Source organism: Pseudorca crassidens, chromosome 20 (genome assembly GCF_039906515.1).
Source record: "Pseudorca crassidens isolate mPseCra1 chromosome 20, mPseCra1.hap1, whole genome shotgun sequence".
NCBI classification, from domain to species: domain Eukaryota; kingdom Metazoa; phylum Chordata; class Mammalia; order Artiodactyla; family Delphinidae; genus Pseudorca; species Pseudorca crassidens.
In genome coordinates this window covers 62,555,213-62,575,517 of record NC_090315.1, presented here as the reverse complement: position 1 = coordinate 62,575,517, position 20,305 = coordinate 62,555,213, and the positions used below count along the sequence as shown (strand labels likewise).

Sequence of the window (20,305 nt, the reverse complement as noted above, 5' to 3'; positions counted from 1 at the left end):
AGTTCTCAATTTATTGTGCTCCTTTGGAAAGAGTTGCTAAAGTTCTTGGTCAGAATGTATCTGCCAAGCTCCCTTGTTTTTGTCATACAAAACGCACAGATGTGTGTCTGCAACCATGGGCTTCAGGTGCTGCCCTGATTCTCGTGAGCTTCTTCAATCAGACTGAAGTTGTCTTACTTTCATACCTCATGTTTCCCCCCAGATCTCTTCTCCCCTTCAAAAGGCAATTTTCTGTGGTGCTAGAGCTTCGGAGAAGGCATTTAACCAATCTACTTCAGTTGTACATTTTGTTGTGTGTGTCTGTGTTTTGTCTCATCTTTAAGGCTCTGCTTTGCGCGACCAAGCCGCGCAGCTGGGTGTTCCAGCGGCCGTCCTGTGCAGCCAGGTGGTGGCCTCTGGCCTCGTGCGGGTCTGTGAGGCAGATGCGGTGCCCCCTCCCAAGGTGCTGCTGACACCGGACCAGAGGGTAAGACACAGCACGAGTTGCTATTCAGCTGTTTGGGAAAGTTGGACATTTAATACTGTTTCTTAGAAAAGATTTAATCTCTCTTTTCAGAAGAAACTGTCTTCCTTGTTTGAGATCGCACAGAATTTATTAGCACAAAGCATGTTCTCCCGTCTTTCCTTCTGTCAGGAATTATGGAAAGTACAGGTAAAGTTGAGATTGTAACTCTGACTCCAGGGTTTTCAAGCAGTGTTCTGTTGACTTCGGTGGAGCCAGTAAAATCCCCGGGTTTTGTTAGGAATTCCAGCAAGCACCGTATGAATTACAGAGACTGGGGTGCCTCTGTGGATGGGAAAGAAGGACCGTCAGTCACCATATTTGTCAATATTCACCCATCATTAGTAATATTTATTAGAATAGACTATGCACAGAAACATCATGCTTTGCTTTCTTAGGTATATTATGATGAACGATTTCCCAGGGTAGCATAGTAAACTAGAAAAATGTGATTTAAAGTGATTTAAAATCCTTCTTTTTTTTTTGGCCGTGCTGCGTGGCTTTGGGGATCTTATTTCCCCTATCAGGGGTTGAACCCGGGCCCCCTGCATCGGGAGCAAGTGGAGTCTTAACTGCTGAACTGCCAGGGAATTCCCTCATCTGTTCTGTTTTGAAACATTTTGAATTCAGTAGGCCTATAGATTTTTTTTTAATTTGAATTTTATGTTGGAGTGTAGTTGATTTACTGATTTTTGAACACTTCAAGCTATTGCTTAGTTATTAAATGAGATCAGTTAAGTATATAGGAGAAGGAAAGAAGAAAACCAAGATGATGGTGCATTCATGGTTTTTTTCCCCCCTTTTATCCAGCATACAGTGTAGAGCTCAGTTGACTATCAGGCGTTGGTATGGCCCCTGCGCCCGTTGGTAACTAGCTAAATGGCCCTGGTGTTTGCAGGTAGCAGAGAAGAGTGGGCGGCCATGGCTGATTGGGTGGTTAGGAAGGGCTTCCTGGAAGGAAGTTGCGTGGGGTGTGAGGCATGAGTTCCTGGGTGAAGAGGAGGGCACTGTGGGTGTTGGGGCCGAGTCCGACGGGGGCTCCTTGTTCGAGGGGGTGGGCACATCAGTGCTATAGCCTGGAGGGCCTCCCTGGGAGGACAGACGAGAGTCTGAACTTTGTCCTGAAAGCTGGGAGGAGCCACAGAAAGGGTTCTAAAGAAGAGGAGAGATTGGCCTGGCCAGTTACATTTTGGAATCTTGTGTTGGCCATAGTGGAGAAAGGCCTGGAGGTGGACTAAGCTAGAGGCTGGGCGGAGAGCAAGCCTGAGCCTGAACCTGGTTGCAGTGGCGGGGGGCGGGGTGAAGGTGGGGATGTGAGTGTTGAGAGGTTTGGTTTTCAGGAGAGCACGTGCTGAAGCACACAGGCTGAACGTCTTGTAGGAAAGTGTGTGCGTGAAGGACTGACTCGTAGTGCCTGTCATTTTCTGCAGAATTCTTTGCTGCTTGAAGCTGTGTGGCGCCTTCATGTTCAGAACATTGTAAGCCTCCAAGAGCTGCTGGAGAGGTATACGAGTGACTATTTACCATTAAAGTAAATCGAACATTTAAGTTAAAAATTAAAATTTTATGTAACATGAAATTTAATTAATATTACATGATTTAGGTTTTTCTAATCTAGTATGATTTATTTATATGTAAAACCAAAAATCACCTACAGAAGCAGTTGCTTTATTATTTAAAGAGAACATTTGTTATAATTGAAGTCTTCATCATGCACAGACTTGGTAATGTTTTCTTTGTATAAGATGTACAGTGCGATAAAATATTTTTAAAAGCTAAAAAAGAGACAGGTAAATACGGCTGATAGAATGTGTGCAACTCTTACCTCCTGAAATGCCACCAACAGTCAGAAAGGGGGTTTTATAAAAGCAATAACCCCATAAGGTTGGGAGAGTCTAGGGGAGGAGAAGCAGGAGGCGGAGGGACGGGTGGTGAACGACTTAGCAAGTGAGCAGGCGGTGCGATGGCGCCGGGTGCCTCTGGGTGAGGGGGTGAAGGGGAGGGGGGCTCAGGATGAGCTGACTGAGAACACACATGAGGAGCATATGGAGCTGGAGGTGGATTGCCTTCTCTGCTCTAGGCAGCCAGGCAGTCAGTCCTCCCGTGGTCGACAGAAGGCTGGAGGTTTACGTGTTTATTCTCTGGTCAGGGAAAACAGACAGTGTCTAGTTTGGGGGACTGTCAAGCACAGTTGAAAATGTTGTATTGAAACCGGTGGCAGCATGACACGTGGGTCACATCCAGAAGTCGTGGAAGATTGATCAGTTTGACTACGTGAAAACCGTATCTCCCAGCCTACATGCCTGATGTCAGGGCTCCAGATACATGAAGCAAAATCTGACAATTGGAGGGAGAGATGGACTTTCAACTGTGGTCATTGGAGCCTTCAGTCCGCCACTTTCAGTAACGGGTGGATCACCTGCTCAGACCAGCAACGACCGGAGACGAGAGAGAGCAGCATTCGCAGCTGGCGCCCGCGGAGCGCCCCACCCGGCGGTGCCCAGCGCCAGGGGAGGCCACCCGCTTCAGGCCATAAGCCAGGCTGGAGTAAGTTTACAAGGGTTGAAACCATACACGGCGTGTTCTCAAGTCACAAAAGAACTGCATAGAATCAACAAGAAGTTTTGGGAAATCCATAATATTGGGAATTAAGCAATAGACTTTTTTTTTGTTTTTAATAAATTTCTTTATTTATTTTCATCTTTGGCTGCATTGGGTCTTCGTTGCTCCGTGAGGCCTTTCTTTAGTTGCGGTGAGCGGGGCTACTCTTCGTTGCTGTGTGCGTGCTTCTCATTGTGGTGGCTTTTCGTTGCAGAGCATGGGCTCTAGGTGTGCGGGCTGCAGTAGTTATGGCACGTGGGCTCAGTAGTTGTGGCCTGTGGGCTCTAGAGCGCAGGCTCAGTAGTAGTGGCTCACGGGCTTAGTTGCTCCGCGGCATGTGGGATCTTCCCGGACCGGAGCTCGAACCCGTGTCCCGTGCATCGGCAGGCGGACTCTCAACCACTGCGCCACCATGGAAGCCCCACACATCCTGTTTTTATTTTAATTAATTAGTTAATTATTTTTGCCCATGCCGTGAGGCATGCAGGATCTTAGTTCCCCGACCAGGGATCAAACCTGTGCTCCCTGCAGTAGAAGTGTGGAGTCCTAACCACTGGGATGCCGGGGAATTCCCCACACATCCGGTTTTTAGAGCTTACTACAAGACTGTAATTATCAAGAAAGTGCAGTCCTGGCATAAGGATTGACATACAGATAAACAGTAGGATTGAGGATCCAGATGTAAACTCACACATTTATGGTCAGTTCATTTTTGACAACGGTGCTAAGACCATTTAATGGGGAAAAACGGTCTTTTCAACAATGGTGCTGGAACCACTGGACATCTACATGCAAAAGAGTGGTGTTGGACTCTACTTCACACTACAGATGGCAACTAACTCAGTGCATCAGAGACCTAAACCTGAGGGCTAAAACCATAAACCTCCTAGAAGAAGATCTGAGGGTAAATCTACATGACCTTGGGTCAGGCAGGGGTTTCTTGGATATGACACCGAAAACTCATGCAACAAAAGAAAAAATAGGTCATTTAGCCTTCATCAAGTTTTAAAACTTTAGTGTGTCGGCCCTATCGAAACAATGAAAAGACAATGCATAGAAATTGTTTGCAAATCACATATCTGATAAGAACCTAGTATCTAGAATAAAAGAATTGTTAAACTTCAACAAGAAGAAAAATAATCCAATTAAAAAATGGACAAAGGATTTCAGTAGACATTTCTCTAAAGAAGATTTACGAATAGCCAAGCACGTGAAAAGATGCTCATCACCCTTATTCTCCAGGGAAATACAAATGTGACAGGTGAGGGCTCCCCCACCCCGCTCTGCACCCAGACAAGGACTGTCCTGCAGGGCTGCTGCACTGCTGACGTCTAGAGCCCATTATCGCTACTCTCGCTATTTATTATTACTGAAATTTCTTTTTTCTCCCAAGAATAGTAAGCTACTCCAAATAAATAAACTATTTGAAAAAAGTGATTTTTTTTTTTTTTTTTTTTTTGCGGTACGTGGGCCTCTCACTGCCGTGGCCTCTCCCGTTGTAGAGCACAGGCTCCGGACGCGCAGGCTCAGCGGCCATGGCTCAGGGGCCCAGCCGCTCCGCGGCATGTGGGATCTTCCCGGACCGGGCCACGAACCCGCGTCCCCCGCATCAGCAGGCGGACTCTCAACCACTGTGCCACCAGGGAAGCCCAAAAGGGATGATTTTTAACATCAGTGGCAGCCATTCCTGATGCCCCTTGTACATCTGCTGGCCCTGTTGTGGCTTGGGACGGGAAGGCTGAGGTAGTCGCTAGCTCGCTGTCAGTGGAGTGAGTGTGAAAGAAAGTGGAATAATGGGGTCAGGTGAACTGTGTGCTTGTGCCCCCAGCCATGCCGACTCTCAGGCCGTGGTGGCCTGGCTCTCCAGGGACCTGCGCCTGCTGTGTGAGCAGACAGAGGCACCCTGTCAGCACGCCGACGTCGCCAGGGCTATGCTTGCTGGTAAGTTCACGGCAGAGGTGGGTTCCTGGGTACAATTGCTTTAGACCAGTGGGAATGCTTTCTGCTATGACGATCTGTGGGAAGCAGAGCGGCCGACACACTCCAACAGGAAGGCATTGCAGTCCATACCTGTCGTTGTGGGTTTGCATTGAACTTGAGTTGTGGAAATGTCAGCTTGTTGACCCAGTGGGTTGGGCCGGAGCTGGTATGTTAAGGATGTGCACCTTGTGACCTGCTAGCAGAGGCAGGTGGCTCCCCCGGCATCCCAGCTCCCACTTAGGGGAAGCGAGAGTCCAGGACTGATTTGACTGAAGACGCAGTTCCTAGACAATGCGCAAAGGACGTAGGGTCACAGATTGGTTATTTACATATCCCAGGGAGCTGGGGATGGGCCGTCCTCCGTCCAGGTCACAAGCGAGCAGGAGAGAGCACAGCAGAAGGCACCAGTGCTTGTATGGTGGCCACTGGCTTTCCACGGCTCAATTCTAGGCGGTAGTTTTACAAGGTGCCCGGGAGAAGCAACGTGGGAGCTTGGGCAGGAATCCTTATTTGAATGTGGGGACTGTGGGTGAGCAGGGCTGCCCTGCTGTGGACGCCTGGGCAACGCCACACCCTGTTCTTCTGTCACCTTCCCTTTCTCTCCGAGTCAGCAGGCCCGCCGTCACACATACCGAAGGAATGCAGTCCACAAGTAAACGGAAACCTAGATGGGAGGGGTTCCCTACAGTTAGTTGGCTTGTGGACTGTTTTCCTTTGCAAAAGGTGCATTCCTTTTTCCTAAAACTTTCCTGGTGATGTGAATTATTTCCAATTCCTGAATCCTGTAATCTGGTCCCAGATTAAGTTTAAATTGAAATTTGACAAAATCTTTTTAATTTCAGTCCCATTGGTCGTAACCTTTTCAGAAGTTATGAGTCCATTTCCTGCCTCATTTCCCACAGTGTAATGCTTCCGATCCCTAGAACCGTCCTTGTATGGTTGGTGTAGGAGATTGGCTGAGAGGAAGGCCACGTAAAACCCTTAGTAGATACTTTTTTGTTTTCAGTGAGAAAATCCTTCCTATAAACTTGATGGATTGTGTTTCCTTTTCGCATAGAGTGTGGCTCGGGGAAGAGGCTGTCCTTGGCTGGGTTCGGTGGTGTGGTCAGTGGGCTCCCTGGGGCCAGGAGCCAGTGTCCCCTCAGCTCCATGCAGGTCCTCACTCTGCCGGCCCCTCTGAAGCTGGTGGTCTGTGTGATTCACAGCTGTTCAGAGACCACAGTGTATGTAATTGCTTTGGTTTTGTGGGTTTCAGATTTTGTGCAAATGCTTGTTTCGAGGGGATTCCAGAAGAACGCGGATGTGAGAGGAACCGTGGACCCGGAGTGGATGTCCCAGGTAGGAGGACACCGGGCCTCGTGGGGCAGCGGCTGCAGCACGAGGGGCCCACGCTGTAGTTGTCAGCTCTATACGGGGAAGTCCGCTTTGCTGTCACCACAGGGCGCTCCCTGAGTGCAGATGTGAGGGCACGGGCACGGGCCTGGACGGTGGTCTCTCCCCCACAGCTCTTGAGGGTAAAGCCCTCCCCACGACCCAGATCCTGGGCCGTGCCTGAGGGGGAATCTGGAGATGAGCTCTTTGTAAAGTCGAGTCTTGCTTTACTTTGGGGTGACGGCTTGCTCGCTTGTGCCCCTGTGTAACTGCAGCGTTCTGTCCCCGCAGGTGGCCGTCGCTGTTCTCGAGAGGATGCTGGCTTGTGAGTGGCTCTGTGGCCGGGTGGCCAATGGCCTCCCTTGCTGCTTAGGGCTTCCTGTGGTTCGCCGCCTTTGCAGCTCAGTGCTGCTCCGGGGAGGCCTCTTTCACGGTTGTGATTGGGTCTAAACTCACGAACTTGCTTGTTTCTCTCCTGCTGTCAGTTTTGGTGGCTTCACACTTGATCTCCAGAGCAGCAGAGGTGACCAGTTGAATGGTTCATTAGGGAAGCATTTTCTTGCCTACATATTGTGCTTGATTTTCAAGGCTTAAGTCTGGTACCACTGAGACACTTGGGATCTTGCAGGGCTTGTGCGTCGGGGGGCTCGGGGGCCTAGGAGGCCTGTGATGGCAAGGTGTCCGTTACCTGACTTGCCCAGAAGCAGTTGGTCGGGGCTGTTGATGATGGACGGTGATGCTGTGCTGATGTCTCTTTTCTGCCTCAGCCGCGCTCGAAGCTTTGGCGGCCGGGATACAGGAGGGGTCCGCAGCACACAAGGCAGTGAGCTGCTGGTAAGTTCTGGGGGTGGGCCTGCCGGCTGAGTGGTCCCAGGAATGCTGGTCGCCCCCGAAGGCCCAGTGATCCTTTGCCATTGTGGTGACATCGGGAGCTGGAAAGCACTAGAAGTCCTCTGAAGATGAGGCCCTTCCTGTGGGAACCATGCCACCTCCGGGTCTGAGGGGACGGGGTCTGAGGGGTCCCAGGCAGGGAGACCTTGCCCGTCATGCCTGCCCCCACAGGACCCTCCGCTTGCTCTCCTTGGTTCTGTGGAGGCGCATCCAGGTACTTGGGGACCGAACGTTGGGGTGTCGGGTTTGCTTCAGAGTAACATGGGGTGAGGCCACCTGGACCTTGGCTCTGTCCTGGGAACCCAGGAGATTTCCCAGCATTTCCAGGCTTTGTCACTCTTTCCATTTTTCCATTATTTTGCTCCTGATTACCTCTTCTCCACGATTACTTTAATCGTCCTCAAACCTGCTGGGTGAGTACTTTACTCATCAGCATATAAAACACTGCTCTGTTCTATGTTTTATTCATTTTCACGATGTGCTGAGTCCGTGCTCAGACTTGTCCCGAGAGTCAGATCACGACTTTTCACGATTTTTATTTAGTTGCCAGCACTTAGAGTCAGACGTCCCCTCCCAGTCTGGGTGGCCATCCTGCCTGGAGCCTCCGCACTGCACGTGTGACATGGGCAGTTTACGTGGCTGCTAGGGCCCCGGATTCTCTCCCCTGAGGGGTCGGGTGGGGCTGATCATGACAGCCCGCTGTCGGCCCCGGTCTCCCTTTGTCCCTCCTGACCTGTCAGTGACATCCTGCTCCCTCTCCTTTTCTTGCTTCTCCTGTCGGGAGAAGGACGTCCTTGGCTCCGGGTGGGGTTGAGAGCCTCCATGTGCCGGGGCAGGATCAGGTGCTCAGTGGGAACCATGGCCCTGCCACCTCTGGTTCCCATTTCACAGATGGGGAGACTGAGGCTTTGCGACTGTGCTGGGCCTAGGTCCAGCCACTGGCTGTCGTCACCGTGGCCTCCGTCACCTCCTGCGAGGCCCAGCCTCCTGTGACCTCACTCTGGCCTTCTAGCTTCTCCATGTGACAGCAGCTCCATTGCCTTTGATTCTGTTCTGTTGAAGCGACGCTCCCCTGGATTCCATTTCCATCTGCGGCACGGCAGCCTGGCTGGGGAGGCGTGGGCAGGGCCAGCCTGTGAGCCTGTGAGCCTGTGGGCCTGAGCTGGGGGTCTGGAGTCGGGGGCCTGCAGGTCCCTGGCTGCTTTGCCAGCGAGCCGCTCCTCGTGCGTGAGGTGCCGCTGTCAGGTGCTGACACTGTTGAGTGGCGGAAACCTGCAGGGGTCTCCTCCCCTGAGATCCTCTGCTGCTTCTGCAGGTTCGGTGTGTTCAGTGGACACGTGTATGGAAGTATAATTTCAACCGAGTCTCCAAAGAGGTTCTTCTGTCACACTCTGACCCAGATCCTCACCCACAAGCCTGTGCTGAAAGGTGGGTCCTGGTGCCCTGGGTGCCTCCCTTGACAGAAGCTCGGGCCACGGATGTTAATGCTGGGAGGACAGTCCGTTTGTCATTAAATATCTTCTCATTTGAAAGCAACACTTTCCCGTAAAGAAAATTTAGAATTAAAGAAGCGTCATCCATTATTGCCAAAGTAGAATATCTTTAATATGAAGCCCTTCCTGTCTTTCTAGATAGGTTTTTAAAACAGTGCTCGTACTGTGAATTCCAAGGTTCTGTTTCTGCGGCTCACGTCAGCATTTTCTGTGGGTGCATGGCTTTCTGAAGGGTGTCCGACACCCGAGTCATCTTCTGCCTGACGCACTGTCCCGTGAGGGCTGGGCGGTCCGCGAGGCTCCTCATGGTGCCTTCTCTGTGGTGCTGTGTCCAGGGGCGCACGGAAGCCCCCGGCAGAGGCTGCTGCCCTCCTGGAGGGCCTGGCCTGGCTGATGAGTGCTTTCCAACTGTGTCCTTTCAACACGTCCTCACTGACTGCTTATTCTTAGTGAAAGTTTAAAAGCAGCAAAATTAAAGTGTAACTGATGGGTTGGAGGATGTTTATAGCAGATATGATCAAGGATTACCAAAGACAGACAGTTCATGACATAAAAAAATGGCTGGAAAATGGGGAAATGGTGAAGTTCACATACATTTGGAAAAGTGCAAATTAAAACAAGGTACTTTATTGATACTGAACTTTTTGATGATTACTGATGTGACATTATGTGTATTTCCTCCTGAATGAAGTTTCCGACGCCGTTCAGATGCAGAGAGAGTGGAGCTTTGCAAGGACCCCGCCTCTGCTCAGTGGCCTGTACCGTAGGGTAAGTGCACAGGGTGGGGTCCAAGACCTGCTGCACGGGCTCTGTGGGTCCCAGGAGATGCCACAGCCACGGCCGTCCATGGCTGGACTGCCGTCCGGGTGCAGAGACCGAACTTTTCACTTGGGCAAAGCACCTTGTCCCCAGATGAGAACTCCCTGCAGCCACTGCTGGCTGTGGGGGTCAGGAGGGCAGGCGTCTCGAGTCCAGGCTGGGTCCGACGCGGAGTGGGAGGGAGTGGGGGTCCAGCTTTGACACTTCGGTTTCAGCTCTTCGTGGTCCTGAGCCCAGAGGAGCTGGTGGGCCACTTGCAAGAGGCTCTGGAGACACAGGAGGTGAACTGGCAGCACGTGCTGTCCTGCGTGTCCACACTGGTGATCTGCTTGCCAGACGCACAGCAGCTCGTTGATGGTGCGCGGGGATGGGAGCCCCGTTGTGTTCCGTGCGTGCGTGTGCGTGTGATCCGTGGACCGGCGTTGGGGCGAGCCTGCGGGCGGAATCGCTGTGTCTGGCTCAGTGAGGATGGAAGCCCTTCCTGCCTACCCAGTCGGTGCCCTCTGGACCGCCCTCTGCTGTCGGCCTGCCCGTGTACCCGCTGCTCGGCTGCGTGTGGGCCGCCACCCAGGGCCTGGGGGTCGGTGTTGGGTGAGGGGACTGTCCTGCCTGCCCCCGCACCCCCGCCCCAGTCCCCGTCCACAGCCGTGCCACTGTTCTCACCTAGGTTGGGTGTCGCGTTTGCTGACTCATGCGTTCGAGAGCTGTGACCTGGACAGCATGGTCTTGGCGTTCCTGGTTGCACGGCAGGCTGCGCTGGAGGGCCCAGCGGCCTTCCCGTCCTATGCCGCCTGGTTCCAGGTGAGCCACCTGCGCTTCCGCTGGGGCCGGCTCTGCTGAGGCTGCTCAGATTCCCATCTGCCTCATTGAGCCTCCTGCCGTCTCTCACGAGAAAATGAGTGAAATCCAGCAGGAAAGGGTGAAAGCGAACACAGCTGCCTTTTTTTGCACAGTGTGCTGCGCTGTGATTGGTTTCACGTCTGTCGGGGAGCGCCCTCCTCTCTTCCCTGTTTCCCTCCACCTGCGCGTGTTTGCCCCTCTTCCCAGGCTGCTGAACCTGGCTGGGCCTGGGGGGCATCTTTGGGATCAGCTTTGACGGCTGGGCGTGTGTGGATTTGGGTTTACGAGCCCTGTTCTTTGCAGAAGCTTTGGGTGGTGTAGCTGTGGCCTCTTTGGAGAGCCCGCCTCTCTCTGCATCCACCGGGCTCTGTGCCTGGTGTGCCATAGAGATGGTGGGCGTGGCTCTTTCTTTCACGGAATGAAGCTCCCTCCTGGCCCCGTGCTTCCCCCAGCTCCACACAGCGGGCCAGGGGCTCCTGCTGGACGCACGTGGACTCAGTGACTGCGTCCACAGTCCTGGCACTGAGGGACTTACCAGAGTCCACTCGGTGCTCCAAGCATAGGTCCAGTGGTGTCGGCCTTGTGTGCTCGTTCTGATGACTTTGTGCCTGTCGTCTGACAGCACAATTGTTAAGAAGAACCACAGGGTGTGCTTTGGAGGAGGAGCTTCCGTGGGCCTCGTGGTGTTGCAGGTGGGCCTCTTGTGGCCGGCATGAGGCGAGTGCTGGTCTCTGCAGGCTCATGGGGACATAATTCAGGGCCGACACCTCTTCAGAACCTCCCTGCCCTGGGCACCCCCAGGCACCCCTGGGTGCCCTGGGTTCTATAAGAGTCCACTGTCCTGCTGTGGCCTGGGCACTTTGCCCGAGGGCCCACCCCTGCAGGGATCTCATCCGCTCAGACGGGCTTGGAGCTGGAGTGGAATGAATTCACCTGTGAGGAAGGGACTCTCGCGGGGTGGCTAACAAATCCTGTCTCTAATGTTCATAGAAAGGCACCATATTTACCATTTTCTCCAGCAATATATTTTTAATTTTTAAAATAAATTTTCAGTCCATCTGTTTAACTAGGCCACAGCCATGCCGTCCTAAAGAAAAATGAACTGAAATGGCTCTGCTTCCCTTTTTCTGCTGTTTTGGAGGCCGGGATGTAGCCACGGCCACCACACGGCAAGTCCTTCCGTCGCCCCCACCTCATGCCCATTCTCTCCACAGGCCACCTTCGGGAGCGCAAGGGCCTTCCACGGCTCCAGCAAGAAGGCGCTGGTCTTCCTCTTCAAGTTCCTGTCTGGCCTCGTGCCCTTCGAGGCCCCCCGGTACCTGCAGGTGAGAGGCCGGCGGCGCGCTCGGCTCAGGGAAGCCCCGCAAGTGGCAGTCGCAGAACGCAAACGCCACCCTGGGGTGTTGGTGCACTCCTGGGGAGGCGTGTTTCTTACAGCAAATGCCCAGAGACCAGCCGCATGTGGTCCTAGGAGCTGGTGAGTGAGCAAAGGGGGCCTGGCGCCTGCATAGGAAGGGGCCCCATAGCACGGACGCCGAAGCCGGCGAGTGCCCTGGGTCCCGTGGTTGGTTTTTAAAAATGATATATTTTTATGTATCTGGAAGAATCTGCCCCCAGTGGCTGTGGACGTTCCTTCTGGGAGTGGAAGACTTCACGCTCCAGTTTACGTTCTTTATCACCATGGACATTAGTCTCATGATTAGAAAGCGCCTTGCAGTGAGCTTTCTTTTGTAATCAGATGACTATAACCAGCATCCACTTTGAGGGGTAGGGCACTTGGAAGATGAATCTCACCTTCTTTCTTTAATTAAGAAATGCGTATTTCATTTCAAAGAATACACGTGACGTAACTCATGCAGCCTGGAGTCTGGTCTCCCCGTGCATCTCAGTCCCTGCTGCCCCTCCTGGCCCCGTGCCGAGACCCTCACCCAGGACTCCGTCTGCCCCACCTCCAGCTGTGGCCCTGGGGTCTTTGGCTAATTCTTCAACTTTGTTGCCGTCAGTACGAGTGTCTCCCCCAGAAAGTCAGGACAGCTGACGGGCTGATGGACCTGCTCCGCCCTCTGCCCGCAGGTGCACATCCTCCACCCGCCACTGGTTCCCAGCAAGTACCGCAGCCTCCTCACCGACTACGTGGCGCTGGCCAGGACGCGCCTGGCCGACCTCAAGGCGAGTCCCAGCCTCCCCTGCTGCCTGCCCCTCCTCTGTCTCCACGGAGGCCAGTGCCTATCTGGGTCCTCACATGCGCCCGTGTCTTTGCAGGTTTCTGTAGAAAACATGGGGCTCTATGAGGATTTGTCTTCAGCTGGGGACGTCACGGAGGTAATGTCCCGGGCTTGTCGCTGAGCGTCTCTGCGTGTCCGAGCCTTTTCTGTCTGGGCCCCAGTGCGTGTGCGGCAGCCGGGGTGAGCTGTGCTCCAGGGCTTGTCCGGTCGTATCCACACTCTTCAGAGCAGCAGCGAGGGTCACCTTTTACAGGGATGCTTCTTCCAGGAGGTCCCCCTTCCCGTGGTTTCACGGACAAAGTGGTCTGTAAAACAGTTGGGGAAGGGCGGTGTCATGTTCTTCTAGGAATTACAGAAAAAAGTGTGAACTATATTTATGTAGACCAGATGTCGGATGGCCATATGCGGTGTGTGTGTGCTTTCCTAAGACACTCTGACTTCAAAGTTGCGAGTCTCTGGAGAGCCCTTGCTGTTGGACTGTTAGGCGAATACTTTAAGTTTTCTATTTAAGATTTATCGCTGTTCACAAGTTGCCATTTCATAATTTTTTTAAATCTCAAAAATTAGGTCTTGGCACCTTCCCACCTGAAAATCTTGCATTGGGATCCTTGTCTCTCCCAGAAGGGCAGCAGGAAGCGGGGTGGAGTGCACAGACACATGGAACCTGGGGGTGGCTGTGGCTCCCCAGAGGTGCTGAGCTCTCTGGGGCCGGGCCAGCAGTTGACCCCTCCTTGTGGTTTTGCTGGTATCAGGGCATTTGTCTGCATGTCCGCTTGCTCTGTCATGCCTCTCGCCTGACCACAGAACCGTGGCCCCGCTCTGCTCCTGCCTTTTCTTTTAAATCTTCTGTTTTTTTCCGTCCTCCCCACTTGGAGCCAGCCCCGCTGCCAAGCGGCCCAGGATGTTGAGAAGGCCATCATGGTGTTTGAACACACGGGGAAGATTCCCGCCGCCGTCCTGGAGGCCAGGTGGGGTCACGCTGCCGGAAGGGCTGGTGGGCAGGTGCTGCTGAGCCCCTGCTGTGACATGAGCTCCCTTGCGGAAAGCCCAGGTGCCCCGCAGCACAGACTGTTCAGAGGGACCAGACAGGCCCTCCCTGTGGCCACGATGACTTTTCTTGTTCATGCTTCAACGGTGACCGTGTGAAGCCAGCACAGGGAGTTGAATAGCAAAATTTTGTTGAATTTGGTGTGACGCCAAAACACGTTGAATTCTGGTTGCTACCAGTACGGGGTAGCTGTGGGGTAGGTTTCTTAAGGCTTTGCCTCTGAGAAACGCTCACAGCTTCCAGCTCCCACGGTCGACCTCGTGGCCGCGGATGAACCCAGGTTCCAGGGCCGTGCATCTAGAATCCTCCAGACTCTCAGGGTGCAGGTCACCAGCACAGAGTTCCCTTTGTGTGAAATGTCCCAAAACAGTGGGAAAGAAAACTTGAAAATGTGATATAATGTCATAGCCTTGAAACGTGACACCACGTGGCCCACGCTCTGGCCTGCAGGGACGGCCCTGGCCGGTCATTGCCCTCACTGAGGGTCCTCTGGTCGAGGTGGGGCACCCCTGAGCCTGGCCTTTTCTGTTGCAGCATATTCCGGAGGTCCTACTACCTGTCCCACTTTCTCCCCGCCCTGCTCACACCGCGAGTGGTCAGTACACGTCGCCGTGAACGTGGGGCTGGGTCGGCAGAGAGCGGGGTCCCTGTTGGCGTCTCACCCAAGTCCTGTCTTCCCTCTCAGCTCCCGAGGATCCCTGATTCCCGGGCCGCTCTCATAGAGTCCCTGAGGAGGTATGCATGGCAGCGCGGCTCGTCTGGGGGCTAACAGCGCAAGGAGCTGTGGCTCTTCTGTAGAGAAATGTGTTTTGTCACATGTATGCTTTACTTATAAAAAGTTGGCTCAAAATTAGTCGGTTAAAATGTTAAAAAGAAAATTTCTTTGATTCTGAATATCACAACTTAGCATTTTTCAATGAACTTTTAGGATGATTAGTCTGGGAATTAAAGAAAATAGTGTTTTTGCTACATAATCATTGGGAAAGGAGGAGAATTTAAGGAAAGAGGGAAAAGGGAGAGGTGAAAGCCTTCCACTGTGATGATTTGGGGAGAGTGGAGACCACGTGTAGCACAGGGGTCCCATCCCCCGGCTCACACTGAGGACCTCCAGGAGCAGAGAGGTGGTAGAAACAGAAAACGATCAACCCTGTTTCCCAGTGTCTTATGGGAAGTGATGGGTCCTGTGAGAAGATTGAAAAGATAAAGGGCCTAGAAAGTAAAAATAAGCTTTTTCATCTTATGATTAGGCCATTCTCTGGGATCCTTACTTCTATTTATTTTTGGCATAAGATATTCCAAAAGTAAAGAGACCAGTAAAAAAAACACCCCTATGCCCCATTCGCATTAATATTTTTGCTATCTTTCCTTTTTTCCTTGAAATAGTCCAGATACATCTTACCCCAGGTCTCTGATCCCCTCCCCTTTTCCTCCAAGAAAATCATTATCCTGAAGTTGGTGCATAAATTTTTCCTCTATTTTTTATCCTTTTGTTTTATATGTTTATAACTGTAAATCATGTCCACACACAAACACACCACACAGTGTGCTCTTGTGTGTTTTCAAAGTGGATTTGATAGCAGTGTGTGTTGTTCTGTGACTTGCATTTTCACTCCCCCCACTGGTCGTGTGCTCTGGTTTGTTTAATGCTGTGTGGAGTTCTGTTGTGTCTGCAGACTGCCACGTCGCACCCCCCCGGGTGCAGGCCACATGCCTACGGAATAAATAGATGCACTCACCACCCTGGAGTTGGACCCTTGGGTTACTTCACGTTTATGTTCTGTTAGCGGTGCTTCAGTGAACACCCTTGGCTGTATCTCCATGAAAGCTTGAAAATTTTGAGTGCAGTTTCATTGATTCTATAGGTTAACTTGAGGCATTTGGCTTTATTATGGTACTGAGTTTTTCCTTCCAGGAACACAGTACATCTTTGTTTATTCAAGTCTTTTACTAGTGTTTTTTCTTTATAAAACTCTTGTAAATTGTTGTCAGCCTTGCTACTCGGTACCTAGCTTTTGTTGTGAATTGCATGTTCTTTTCTGGCTTCTTCATCAGCTGTTGCTGAGGTGTAGGTGCCCTTGTTTCCGTTAACTGTTGAACTTACTCCCAGCGGGTGGTGAGATTTTCTATGCAGTCACGCTGTCCACAAGATCAAGTTTGCCTCCTCCTGTCTGATTATTATGCCTCTCGGTGTTTGTCACTGTATTGGGTAGGATTTTAATATAATGAGCAATCGTAGGAGTGAAAGCTGGCCTCGCGTCTTGTTCCTGGCTGAAACAGGACTGCTTCTAGAGTTTTACCATTTATATATATATATATATATCCTCCTTGCCATATTAAAAGAGTTCCCTCTGTGAATTCGCTAAGGACTTTTAGCAGGAATTCATGCTTTTTTTTTTTGGCAACCCTTAAGATGATTGTGCTGTTCTCCTGTCATCGGCTATGTGATAATTACATTGATAGGTTTTTCCACTGTCTTTGCGTTCCTGGAATACCCCCTAATTGGTAACAGTTTTTTGTTTTATGAACTGCTGAATTTGGTTTACTGATACTTTATTTAGAGTTCAGGCATCTGTGTCTCATTTTGTTACACTCACCTTGGCTGCTTTGCCATTAAGGTATTTGGTTCCTCATGGAACAAACCGGGTAGCCTTCCCTCTTTCCTGTCCCCTGAAATAGTTTGTCACACAGGGATCATGTGTCCCTTAAGGTTTGGTAAAATCTGGCTGCAAAATCATCTGTTCCTGGTGTCTTTTGTGGAGGCGAAACTTTTGGCTGCTGACTCAGTTTCTTGAATGGTTATTGGTTTAGTCAGGTTCTTTATTCTCGAGTTAGCTTTTATATATATTTCTAGAAAATTGTCCATTTCATCTAAGTTTGCAAATCTATTGATGTATCATTTTTCATGATATTCTACTGTGATTTAAAAAATTTTTCTACCTCATCTGTACTTTTCATCCCTTAAAATTTTTTTCATGCTAGTGTTAATTTTGCCTTTTTTTATGACTCATTCATTACTTAAAGACTTGTCTGTTTTATTAATTTTATCACATAACCAGCTTTTAATATTGTGTCCTTCCTGCTGTTTTGGTTTTTTTTAATAAATTTATTTATTTTATTATTTTTATCTTTGGCTGCATTGGGTCTTTGCTGCCGTGCATGGGCTTTTCTCTAGTTGTGGCGAGTTGGGGCTTCTCATTGAGGTGGCCTCTCCTGCTGCGGAGCACGGGCTCTAGGCACACGGGCTGCAGTAGTTGTGGCACGTGGGCTCAGTAGTTGTGGCTCGCGGGCTCTAGACTTCAGGCTCAGTAGTTGTGGTGCATGGGTTTAGCTGCTCTGTGGCATGTGGGATCCTCCCAGACCAGGGCTTGAACCCATGTCCCCTGCATTGGCAGGCGGATTCTTAACCACTGCGCCACCAGAGAAACCCCCTCCCTGCTGTTTTTTTTTTTTTTTTAAATAAATTTATTTATTTTTGGCTGCGTTGGGTCTTCGTTGCTGCACGTGGGTTTTTCTCTGGTTGTGGCGAGCCAGGGCTACTCTTCGTTGCGGTGCACAGGCTTCTCATTGTGGTGGCTTCTCTTGTTGTGGAGCGTGGGCTCTAGGTGCGCGGGCTTCAGTAGTTGTGGCATACGGGCTCAGTAATTGTGGCTTGCGGGCTCTAGAGCGCAGGCTCAGTAGTTGTGGTGCATGGGTTTAGCTGCTCTGCGGCATGTGGGATCCTCCCGGACCAGGGCTCGAACCCATGTCCCCTGCATTGGCAGGCGGATTCTCAACTGCTGTGCCACCAGGGAAGCCCCTCCCTGCTGTTTTAAAAAAAATCTTCTATTTGTTTTTAGATTTTAACTTTATTATTTACCTTTTGTTTTCTTTGGGTTTACTATGTTGTTCCTTTTATAACTTCTTAAAGTGGTGGTTTAATCTATTGTTTTATAACTTGTGTTTTAAAACAGGCATATTTTAATAAATTGTACCTCCAGATATCACTTTAGCCGCCTTCCAGAAGTTTCAATGTGTAGTTCTTGCGCTGTCGGTCGGTTCTAAGTAAATACCCAGCCATTGTGCTATGATTTTCTCATAATTTGTAAGTTAGTTTTAAGTAAATTTAAAAAAATTTTAAACATTTAGGTGTTTGCCCATGAGTTTTTATTGTTGAATTCCAATGTTAATTTCATGTTTCACAAAGAATATGATTCACTTTATATGGAGTTTTTTCTACTAGTCAAGACTTCCTTTCAGAATTTGCTTGGAATTTGCAGACATTCCGCGCATCCTTGAAAACAACACATGTCCTTCAGTTTGGGACTGTAGGGTCTGTCTGTTAAATTTTGCTTATTCTCAAGTTTTCTGTATCCTGAATAGTTTTCTGTGTCTTTGGTTTATCAGTTTATTGTGGAGGTGGTTGTGATTTTGTCAGTTTCTCCTTATAATTCTGTCAGATTTGTCTTGTTGCAAGAAAGTTTGTAATTGTTAAAATACAGGCTTCTCTTGCTGGGTGTTTTTCCCTTTGTTATTATGTAATGTCTCTGTTAGGCTTTTTACCTTAGTTTCTGTTTTGTCTGCTATTAAAACCGGCTTTTTTTTTTTTTGGTATTTGTATGGTATGCCTTCTTAATTTTTTTTTTATTGGCTGCGTTGGATCTTTGTTGCTGCACGCAGGCTATCTGTAGTTGCGGAGAGCAGGGGCTACTCTTTGTTGCAGTGCGTGGGCTTCTTATTGCGGTGGCTTCTCTTGTTGAGGAGCATGGGCTCTAGGCGCGCGGGCTTCAGTAGTTTTGGTACATGGGCTCAGTAGTTGTGGCTCACGGGCTTAGTTGATCCACGGCATGTGGGATCACATGTCCTGTGCATTGGTAGGTGGATTCCCAACCACTGCGCCACCAGGGAAGTCCCTAATTTTTTGACATATTTATTTCTAATCTTTAAAAACGAGTTTTGTCAGAGTTAAATATAGATATAGATTAAAGAGTCCTGGCAGCAACATGGATGGACCTGGAGATAATCATACTAAGCGAAGTAAGTCAGACAGAGAAAGACAAATACCATATGATATCACTTATGTGTGGAATCTAAACTATGACACAAATGAAACAGTGACAGACTCACAGACATAGAGAACAGACTTGTTGCTGGGGAGTGCAGGGGTGTGGACGGGGAGGAATGGAGTGGGAGTTTGGGATTAGCAGATGCAAACCATTATATATGGAATTGATAAACAACAAGGTCCCACTTATAGCACAGGGAACTATATTCAGTATCCTGTGATAAACCATATTGGAAAAGAATATGAAAAAGAATATATATATATGTATTACTGGGTCACTTTGCTGTACAGCAGAAATTAACACACATTGTAATTCAGCTATACTTGAATAAATTTTTTTTTTAAAGTTAGATTAAAGAGTCAGATACTTCTATGAAGTTTATTAAGAGAAATAGCCAGGGGCTTCCCTGGTGGAGCAGTGGTTAAGAATCTGCCTGCCAATGCAGGAGACATGGGTTCTAGCCCTGGTCTGGGACGATCCCACATGCCGCGGAGCAACTAAGCCCGTGCGCCACAACTACTGAGCCTGCGCTCTAGAGCCCACGAGCCACAACTACTGAGCCTGTGTGCCACAACTACTGAGCCTGAGCACCTAGAGCCCGTGCTCCCAACAAGAGAAGCCACTGCAATGAGAAGCCTGCTCACCACAACGAAGAGTAGCCCCCACTCACCACAACTAGAGAAAGCCCGTGTGCAGCAACAAAGACCCAATGCAGCCAAAAATAAGATAAAATAAAAAAATTTATTTTTTTAAAAAAGAGAGAGAGAAATAGCCACTCCCTACCCATCCCTGCCACTTCACTTTCTTTCTGGAAGCAAGCCTTTTCAACTCAACTGATTTTTCGATATTTCGCCCCGAATCTTCATATAACATTATTATTTTGGTATTAATTTTTCTGTTTTAGTTTTCTTTCCTTTACCAATACACATAGCTGCCCTTCCTGTGTTGGTTTTGAAAAATTGCTTTTTAGGGCTTCCCTGGTAGCGCGGTGGTTGAGAGTCCGCCTGCCGATGCAGGGGACACGGGTTCGTGCCCCGGTCCGGGAGGATCCCACATGCCGCGGAGCGGCCGGGCCCATGCGCCTGGCTGCGTCCAGGGCCTGTGCTCCGCGGCAGGAGGGGCCACAACAGTGAGAGGCCTGCATACCGCAAAAAAAAAAAAAACAACCACAAAAACCCCTGTTTTTTAAGGCTATCTAAACAGTATTCAGAGTTGATCATTAGGAATCGTTACTTTCTGTTTTCTCTGGAGTTTATAATTATCTTGGTTTTATCTTAGTTTTCCTTGTACATATCATGATTCACTGGAAACTCTACCAGTTGTCTGAATGTTCTCTTGTTCAGAATCAAGTATCCCAACGGTTGTATCTTTGGGAAATCTCTTCTAGAGCCTTCTGACCTGCTTCACTCTGACCCACTAGCTTGTTATGCCTCTAAGACCGCTGTCACCCTTGTATCTTCCTTCAGCGTCACCTGGGGACTGACGTCCTTTGC

General features: G+C 50.1%; 1 protein-coding gene across 6 annotated transcripts in view; it reads left to right on the top strand.

The window, feature by feature from the left end:
• FANCA (FA complementation group A) overlaps positions 1 to 20,305 on the top strand; it is a 53,617-nt gene that overhangs the window by 8,170 nt on the left and 25,142 nt on the right. For 3 of the 6 annotated variants that reach the window (XR_010938888.1, XM_067718110.1, XM_067718109.1), the window contains exons 4-20: positions 324 to 466; positions 557 to 652; positions 1,933 to 2,006; positions 4,932 to 5,044; positions 6,339 to 6,421; positions 6,746 to 6,779; positions 7,222 to 7,288; positions 8,661 to 8,773; positions 9,530 to 9,606; positions 9,873 to 10,014; positions 10,325 to 10,458; positions 11,712 to 11,822; positions 12,571 to 12,666; positions 12,760 to 12,819; positions 13,602 to 13,690; positions 14,305 to 14,365; positions 14,456 to 14,505. Coding sequence is in view for 4 of the 6 variants with exons in the window: in XM_067718110.1 (XP_067574211.1) it covers positions 324 to 466; positions 557 to 652; positions 1,933 to 2,006; positions 4,932 to 5,044; positions 6,339 to 6,421; positions 6,746 to 6,779; positions 7,222 to 7,288; positions 8,661 to 8,773; positions 9,530 to 9,606; positions 9,873 to 10,014; positions 10,325 to 10,458; positions 11,712 to 11,822; positions 12,571 to 12,666; positions 12,760 to 12,819; positions 13,602 to 13,690; positions 14,305 to 14,365; positions 14,456 to 14,505 (1,543 nt within the window). In the remaining 2 variants the exon portion in view is untranslated. The other 3 variants (XR_010938889.1, XM_067718112.1, XM_067718111.1) reach the window with 3 other exon arrangements.